The sequence below is a fragment of the Sinocyclocheilus grahami genome, unplaced genomic scaffold, assembly GCF_001515645.1.
Source record: "Sinocyclocheilus grahami isolate Dianchi unplaced genomic scaffold, SAMN03320097.WGS_v1.1 scaffold2675.1, whole genome shotgun sequence".
In the NCBI taxonomy this organism is placed as follows: Eukaryota; Metazoa; Chordata; class Actinopteri; order Cypriniformes; family Cyprinidae; genus Sinocyclocheilus; species Sinocyclocheilus grahami.
Genome location: NW_015507853.1, coordinates 8095 through 17826, shown reverse-complemented (window position 1 = coordinate 17826; position 9732 = coordinate 8095). Strand labels below are relative to the sequence as shown.

At 35.6% G+C, this 9732-nt stretch overlaps 1 protein-coding gene across 1 annotated transcript in view; it reads right to left on the bottom strand.

The window, feature by feature from the left end:
• LOC107575494 (A disintegrin and metalloproteinase with thrombospondin motifs 3-like) overlaps window positions 1-7086 on the bottom strand; it is a 23417-nt gene extending 16331 nt beyond the window's left edge. The window contains exons 1-4 of the mRNA XM_016261862.1: window positions 7083-7086; window positions 6854-6910; window positions 5185-5268; window positions 2740-2903 (exon numbers count right to left, since the gene is read on the bottom strand). Coding sequence (XP_016117348.1) covers window positions 2740-2903; window positions 5185-5268; window positions 6854-6910; window positions 7083-7086 — 309 coding nt within the window. The remainder of the gene's footprint in view (window positions 1-2739; window positions 2904-5184; window positions 5269-6853; window positions 6911-7082) is intronic.
• Window positions 7087-9732: the final 2646 nt, after the last annotated feature.

Here is a 9732-nt window from a genome sequence, read left to right as displayed (position 1 = left end):
ACTGACGTGGGGCCGGTGCGAGGTAGGGAGCGGGACCCCCCTCGGTCCATTCACCACGGGGACTGGTGCAGCCACATTAGTTGCACCCCCCTAAGGACGGCCCTGGTTTTAAGCAAAAACATGAATAATCACATACAATTTCAAGTGTAGCTTGATGCTAATTGTACCTCTAATAATATTTTAAGATGTACTCTTGTAAGCATTATAGATGGTTTGTGTTTCTGGTGTAGAACCAAATTTTATTTATATTAATTTAATGTTTTTGAGCAGCGGACGATGTTAAATCCAGATATGAGATACATATCTGAGGAAAAATGCATTGTTGGTCAGCGCCACCTAGCATGCAGGTGTTAGCAGAAGGCGATCAATCATTTCGCAGTCGATGTGAAAGCACCATTCGTTGCTGATTCACCTCGCTTTTTTTGACCAACAATGCATTTCTCCTTATGTATGTATTCTCATATAAGGCTTTAACATTGTCCGCTTAATATTTTTGCTCAAAAACCCACTTTAAACCATCATCATGTTCCGATTGTGATCTAAAGTGGATTTTGATTCTATAATAAGCAGACATGCAATCTTTGTATGTTTTATAATGGATTGAACGCTACACCTTGTGTGCATATAAACAATATGAATGAAAATCATGTCATCTTAAAGGGTGAATTACAATAGTGACAAAAAGTCAGTGAGTGTTGACGCCAAATGTAGGTGTGCCCAGCGATGCAAAAAGTTTTACTTTATGCAAACTAGCACATTCAGAGTGAGTTTCAGCAGCAAGAAATCCAATTATGATCAGATTTTCAAAAGCTGCATGGCCACCAATGATTTTAAGGCATCCAGCAGCAGAAACGCCAACTAGCATCCAATAGACCCTTTTCACAAGACCGTGATGATGCGTTTCAATGGTCATCAGCATCGTAAATCCTCCAATTTTTTAGCTTTTTTTTATGTATGTACATTTATAACACTATAATTTATATTACCTTTGCATCAAATTACAAAAAAACTAATTAACGCTAATGCAAGCGTGTTTCTAATAAGAGCATCTATTTATAGATAGAGTTATAGAGTTGCTATTTGAGCAAATGGGAATGCAAAAAATATATTTGTGGTAGTCTCCCATTCACTACTATAGAAGTTTACATAACTATGACTACTTCTGCTGCTGAGAAACCAGGAAATGTGAAAAAGGTCCATAAGACTCCATTAAAGTCACTGTAAGTGTGAATGGGTCATTAGTGTGTCTTGTTATGTGGTTCTCTGATATAGTTGATTCTAAATGGTCAATTGCAGCAATCTTATAATTTTTGTATAGCAACTGCTAAATGGACCCATGTCCCCCAACAACCTCCTAAACTGTGCTAGTAAATCCCTTACATACAGTGGTCCTATGAGGAACAACATTATTATATTCATGAACACCTCTTACAGATGTCAAAGCCTGCAAATATCAGCTTTACACTTCTGTCAGAAATGTCCAAGAGGGAAAAGAAGGGTGCTGCTTTGAGTCTGAATTTTCTGATGAACATGGGGGAAAAAATGACAGACATCAGCTGTGGCTTTTGTGTACGGTATATGGTGAGGCATGATGTGCAACACCATACAGTATACTGTACTGTGTGGGGGAGAGGTGTTGGGCTCTCTGCATGCATCACACACAAATACACACTCATAAGATTTCACACTCTGCAGTGTTGTATATATATATTTTTTGCTTCATTTTTACATTTGCCATCATCACAAGTCATGATTACTGAGCCTTGCATTTTCATTGACATACTTATTCAAATGATGGATGGTTCGGCATAATCCATAATTATTCCATAATTCCTTTTTACCAATCAAAGAATGAAGACTGAAAGTTTTAATACCAAAAAGAGAATGCAAAGCATGTCGGCCCTTTGTCATTGAAGATTTATGCAGAGAGAGGCATTCACTCTTTGCACAAATGCAACTATAGAGAAAATTAAATTACACAAAGGTTGCTATGGCCAACCAAACAATTTCCATTCCACTTAGTTCTGAACTCAATTAAGGTAATCAGAGGGAATATATATGTTGCTGCGCAACAGGCCTTTGACAAAGGGGTAAATCTATACTAAATTTGAATCATGTTGCACCCTCTTTAAAGCATGAATAAAGAATGTGAACGGAGAGAAGGTGCATCTATTTTTTCAAGGATATCTATAAATACAACATCTATTAATATTAATATTATATTATTTAATAATATAATATGTTCATGTTATGGCCAATAACAATAAATGGCTTATAATAAAATAGCATTATTTAAAATGTAATTGTTAGATGAATTTGCCTAAATAGATAATATTAATCTAAAATCAATCCTTTTCAATGTAATTAAAAGTACATTTAGGTACATCACAACATTATAATGTACAGCATTAAAATGAACACTCATTTTGTGATTTGCAAAATATGACTTATCAGTTTTTAAATCACTAGTGTTAATAATTTAAATAAAGAATTAAATATTAACTTGAAGTGAACATCAGATGACGGCAAAGGTATTTCAAACGGTAAAACAGGGGAAGTGAGATTCAACATTAAATATCCATTATCGGCTTATACTAAATATAATTAAATAAAAACACAAATATTGGCCAATAATCAACATGGTGCCTATATATCAAGAATTGCAAATACTTAAATATATCACATTATCACATATCTCATTTTTAAGGCTACAATTAGATTAGAGAAAGTTTTATTTACCAAAACAACAATTGCATCATGTAGTGGACCATCAGTGTGAAGAGTCTCGACATCGTCCTCAATTAGGTAGTCCCACTCCACTCCCATCCCGATGAAGCACTGAGATCTCGCATCTTCTCCCTTGCCATTGAGAATGTAATGCCCTGTTGCCTGGTTCTTGATAGCTGCAATCAGCGATTAATTACAACTCTTCAACAGTTCAGGGATAAGAAGTTAACAGAATGATTTGAATCACCCTGCTCAATTAAGTCATCATTTCAGCCATTGAATCAGATGTTTAACTGTCAAAACAGTGAGCATTTTATTGTGCCGTTTCAATGTCTATAAGCTTTATTGAATTATTCAGAAACATGAAGCTAGTATTATATGCTGTTGAACAATATGAGGACATATTGACACAAATAAGTAGTGACACAGTCTGGCTCAGAGCACGAGAGAAATTAAGTGGTCATTCGCTTGAATGTAAATGGTGATTACAAGGAGAGCTGCGCAGACATCAAGACAATCACCAATGCTACAAGTCATCAAATGTCACTTGGAATGTGAAAAATTAAATTAGGTTTCTAGAACTTTAATTATGGAGTATATTGTCTGGAATTTTTTAAATAATAATGAACATAAAGTGTTAGGCAGTATAGTGCAAAAAGTTTGATGCATGAAATCAAAGTTGACCTTTGAGTATTGGGTTACGAGCATGTAGGAAATCAAAGTTGACCTGCGTGATGAGTTTGTGTTTATTTTTGCCAACATATCTACAAAATCTAAATTCACTTTAGGATAATTTGACCTTTGATTTCCTACATGCTTAGTGTGATGAGTTTGTGTTTATTTTTGCCATATTAGATGCTTATGAAGTGAAGTGAAGTGACGTGACGTGACATGACATGTGGCCAAGTATGGTGACCCATACTCAGAATTAGTGCTCTGAATTTATCCCATCCAAAGTGCACACACACAGCAGTGAACACACACACCGTGAACACACACCTGGAGCAGAGGTTACCATATTAATTGCTATAGTGTTTAGACCTGCAAAGAATCTAATTATTGCAATCAGTTAAGTTAAATATATAGATAACCGCAATATGTATACATAAGTTATTTAACACCCCCTATATTATTGAAACAGAATTACCTTTGGAAGACCTCTTGAAAGGTTAACTTGGGCAGTAAAGTCAGACTGTGAACATCTTATCTAACTAATTAAAATAAGGTTAGGTTTAATTAAAAGTTTAACAAACGATGAGTATTATTCAAACTCCTACATTCACAGAGAAGCACGTATAAGAAGGTGAATATTGTTGGAATAAAACCATCTGGTTCAATTATGTGCATTGCAAAGTGATCATTTCTGTCTGTATGGAATAAAGAATTGAATAGAATAAAGAAAGTGGGCCAAAAAGTTTAATGTTTAGTTCTACAACATTGACTCATCAAAGCATGCTGTGGGTAGTTGTAGTACAACATGTTAGCTTAACTTCTGCAATAAAACCACAAAATGGTTTCATGTTTGAGCTACTTTATGTTGTGGAACAAAACGTGAAACATGATTTTACTCCTAAATCTGCTATTCTAAAAACCCACTGTAAATTCCAAAATGAGCCCACGGCTTGAAAACATCCATTCGCTTTGAGGTTTGAGGACTGTGGTTCACAATGCCACAGACAAATTGTGGTAGACAGCGATTGTCTCTAAAATCTGTGAGTCTAATTCTGTCTAATGCACTTCCAGGCAAATGCACAAACTCTTTATGTGAATACATTGATGCGGTGGTATGTATTGGGGTGATATGGATCCATCGAGCATAGTTACCCAGAACAGGCACAGAATACATGAGCATGCATTTGGTCTTCTTGCTGTGAAGCTTGAGATACATGAGGACAGATATCACTTACCAAGAAATTGAGGAGAAGCCTCATGTTCTTGTATGATCACATGTCTAGCCCCAGGAGGAATGAGAAACATCTTTAGGTAACCTTTGCAATGACGAAAAAAGGCAAAGGGAGAGACAGCAGAAGCGATTAGTTAGCTAAGAAGTTCTACTACGGTTTGATCTTTGCAGAGGTGGGCATCACTAGAAGGCATTTCTACAGTAGTACATTACTAAAGCTTTCAGATTTGAACAGTTGGAATACTGCAACTGTTCATACAGCAGGGTCATGACAAGCCTATGGGACAAACCACAAAACATGACAGAAGGTTCCTCATCCATTCATTTCATATATTCACACCCATGCGAATAGATGACATATCCTTCAGAAGATCAAATAACAATGTCAGGCGAAAAGTGAAGGCCATGAATGATTGTTATGCAAGGCTAATTGAGAAGGATGCTGAATGGCAAGGCCTTGAGTCAGTTTGCAACACATCACACAAGAACACAAAAACACTACTGTTGCCTTCTCTACCGATGCCCATTCCTCTACAAAGTGTGATACCACTCACCCATCACATCTCTAGAATCCTCGGTTTCATTCAGATACACATTTCGAGCTCCTTTCGGCAGCAAGAAGGCTCCTCTTGTTTTCCCTTTAGGATAAGAAGGGTGTGTTATGTCATTTTGCCCAACACTCATTGTCAGTGACATGTTAAATGCCTCAAAACCAAAGCTAGGCTTTGAACCAGTCTCTAGCAGCATGACGCCTGTCTTGAGACGTGTGACGTGAAATGATGGCCAGGAGTCTAATCATTACAATGGAGGATCGAGTCACTTAAGGTAACGTCTGCTGGGAGGTTTTATCATCGATTAATGTGGACAGGAAGACATCGACCGAGAATAAGCAGGAATAAAAAGGGGTTGAGGAAGGAGAAAGGGAGATTAAAGAAGATGGACAGAAATACTGTGGGATGGTGGTTGGGGAGGGACGCTGTACAATATGTGTGTGTGAGGGAGAGAGACAAAGAGAGCATATTTATTTACTAATCCTATGAGATTTATTTGCTTTCATGTTATTTCCATATTTGTTTCTATATTATATTACAATGAAATGAGAAATATGGAAATTTTTGACGAAGCTCTTCAGAACCTTTATTTAAAGAGATAGATGAGCCAAAATGAAAATCATTTACTGTCATTCCAAACCTGTATGGAACCAAAAAGGAGACATTCTGAAGAATGCTGAGGTCCAAACAACATCGGAGCCCACATACTGTCATTGTATGGCCAAAAAACAAAGAGACCTTTTTCAAAATATCTTTTTTTGTGTTCCACAGAAGAAACACATGCACACAGGTCTGAAATGACATGATGGTGAGTAAATTGTTTACATTTTTAGATTAACTTTCTTTTATTATAAGAATTGTTTTTATTGGGCATTTAATCAATCTGAGTTTGTACCACAAATCAATTTTATGCCAAACCTTTAAGGAAGATTCTGAGTTAAATTTAACTTAAGCTTATCTGTGGAATGCTGTCTATCACAAGAGAAAATCATTATAATCTGATAAATATGTCCCTTATTTTGTAAAAACAAAGGAAAACCCTTGTACAGTAATGTACTTACATTCAAAATCTATTGTTTCCACTGTCCAGCACCACAAAAAATATTTAAAATCTAAATCTAAATCTAAAATCTAGAATAAATAATAGCATGAAACTGCTATCATATAACTTTTTCTGTGCTTCAAAGGTTAGTAAACTCAAGTTTGAACAAATTTCACATCTACACAAGAATATCAGTTTAAGGAAGAAACCGACCATAAAATGCAGTTTACATGGAACACATTTCACACAGGAATTTTGTTGATAATGAAGAATCAAAGGTTTCCACCTCAAGAGGATGATTTAAACAGATAAATTTTACTGAAAAATTCAAGTGCTTCAAGAAAAGTATGACCGTCACATTTCTGCTTCTAAACTATTCAATACATTTGCCCCTTGGGCATCCATTGTAAGTGCATTACTGCAAATTCGTTTTTCTTTGAGTTTTCTAAACAAAGCCAGGGACTCAAAGTTTTTTTCTGTTGTAATCAATAGCATTCTTCAAATGAGGTCAACTGAGTTTTATTTAGATCAACTGCTGAATATTGCTTTAAAGCTACAAGCTACAGTCAATGCAAAACACAGCAGTACTACAGCAGAGAAGTGTAGGATTAGACAATATAAGATACTTGCAGGTTGTGTTTTCCAACACAGGGATTTCTTTTTGGGATCTCTTGCTTAACTTTTTTCCTGTTAAAAAAGTGATTGATTGAAAAACAAGGTAGAGTTAGAGAAAGGTCAAAATGCTGATTTAGTTCATGCAAACAATGTGTTAAATGTAGTAATGATAATAAGAAAGTACGATGTAAGGAATTGTCATTAAAATTTGTGATATAAAGCATCACAAATTGTGTACAATCACCCATTATGACATACTGTATGACAAAATCAAGAAGTAAACCATGCAATTTCTGGTTAGAGCCAGAATGAAACATTCATTCATTGTCACAAGTAAATATAACATGTGACACCATGCTAATTAAAGGAATTGCACATTATCTATAACACATGTGGAGTCACATCTGAAAAGCTGGACCTATATAATTATGTACATCAACTCAATTATTCCACATGCCATGTCTTTCAAACGCAACAAAACCAACAAAGACACACACATGAATCCATAATCTTAGACACAATTGTCCTGCCATCTGTGCGAGGGCTGTGCTTCATTATGCATTAGCATGAGTGTGCGTTAATGTTATTGTATACGCCTGCATGCCACATTGTTAATAAATAGCAGGTCATATGGACCTATTTTGAGGATCTGTTGTGATTGTATGTCTATGTAACAGTAAAATTAGGCAGCTCCACAAATAACTGCAATGAAACATTGTGCCAGAGCCATGTGGCTAATGCCTGTTTATGAAAAAGATTTATATTTAATCCTAAGATCATGATTTGCATATTTACGCTAAATTTATTTGATTCCTTCGTGGAATCATGTCTTTTTGGGTTCAGAGCAGGCACAGCTCTGAAGAACTGCATGTTGTATAGTCCCCCACATTTAATTGAAATTCCATTATAAAGATGTCAGCCCTATGCCCTTTGTGCATTTGGGTTCCTCTCTAAACATGAGTATAATACATCAAGTTAAATGAACAGGATTAATAGAGGGAAATTATGTCCTTTAATACATTTTCCATTTGCTTCTATTCTTACTGTATGTGCTATTAAAACAATGTATCATCAGCTAATTTGAAAAAGGACAAAATAGCAAGAGGATTCATGGGATATAAAAAAAAGCAATCTAACCATAAAAGTCACCAGTGGCCCAAAACACTTATTTTGAACAAAGGCGGAAGTGTTTCATATCCTCATGAACTCCCTAGTGACTGATCAGGCCACTACACAATCGTTGCTTTAAGACTAGGCACCTTTATCAACATACATGCAGGTTGGTAGAACAAGCAAGAACATGGTATGATATGCATTCTGACAATATTGTGACAGGTTTTGAGCAGTTTCATGCAGGTATAAAGAACCCGTTTCAGTAGTACTATAATTGTGCTGCAGGGGTGGGCAGAGAAGCCATTATCATCAGTAAGATTTTTTAAATCTTTAAGAAAAAAAAAGTGTGAAGCTCACCAAGCCTGCGTTTATTTGATTATTATTAATTATTTTACGACAAGACAGTATGTTGACAGGAAGGGAAGTGGGAGAGAGACAGGGGACAGGATTGGGAAATGTCCACGAGCCAGGATTCAAACTCAAGGCACCCGAAGCGTTACAGCACTGTATGTAGGCGTGCTGCCCACAAGGCTATCAGCGCTGACAAAATAACTGCATTCTATCTGAATATATTTTTTAAAAAGTTTTTTAAAAGTTTTTTTTTCTGTTATGGCAAAGCTGAATTTTCAGTCACATGATCCTTCAAAAATAATTATAATATGCTGATTTGGTTCTCAGGAAACATTTCTTATTATTATCAATGTTAAAAAAGCAGTTTTGCTGCATAATATAATAATGGAAACCACAATCTTGTTTTTTCAGGATTCTTTGATGAATAGAAAGTATAAACGAACAGCATTGATTTCAAATAGAAATCTTTTGTTATGTTACATCGCATGGAGGTCCTGATCACCCTGCCAGGGTTTATTCTGCGATAACAACCAGCTGGATGTGTATTATATCGCTTTTTAAATAAATCAATATTCAACACAATATATTCATTGGAGTTGAAATATTTCATTAGTTCTTTAAACGCAAAGCTTCCGCAAAGAAAAACAGTTCCTAACAAACGGCTTTGCATCTACACGAAGTACAGTCGTATAACTCATTACACAGCTTCTGTTATGTTTGCGAATGTTATTTGAGAAGAAAGCATTTTAAAATCTTACCTGTTAATTATCTTAAATCAATTAAAATATACACAACAATCATTCTGGCAACAAGACGAACACTTTAACAATATTAACGGAGATCTTCTATTAATACTGAACTCCTCTGGTTTAATTTTACATTTTAAAACAGTAAATACAGTTGATAATTGGGGTGCAAGATGAGTTGCATATAAGTTGCATATAAGACTAAGTTGCAGTTGAATGAAACGAGAGAGCGAGAGCGCAGTGGTGTGATATGAGAGATGTGAAAGAAGCGCCGACCTCAAATACACAGATGAGCAGTGTTATTCAACATTGCTAATGACGATGGTTGTTATCGGGCAATAACACACCTTGGAATGTCGTGACTGACCAATCAGAATCGATTCTTCCAGAGAGCCATGTGTTAAATGTCTTTACTGTCCCTTTTGCTCAATTTAATACATCCTTACTGAATAAATGTATTCCTTTAAAAAAAAAAATAAAATCATCAAAAGTGAGAATCAAAGAACAAGTGTACCTGCAAGTTTGATTTGGTCATCTGAATGCATGATCAAATTATGATTCTACAGGCCCTGCAGACAAGGAAATTTCGTGGCTGGAATTCTTGGTGCTTTAATTGAATACCTGTTAACCGGCCACAGTGACAGTGTGCCAAAACATCCTGAAATTATAATCCTATAATTAAAA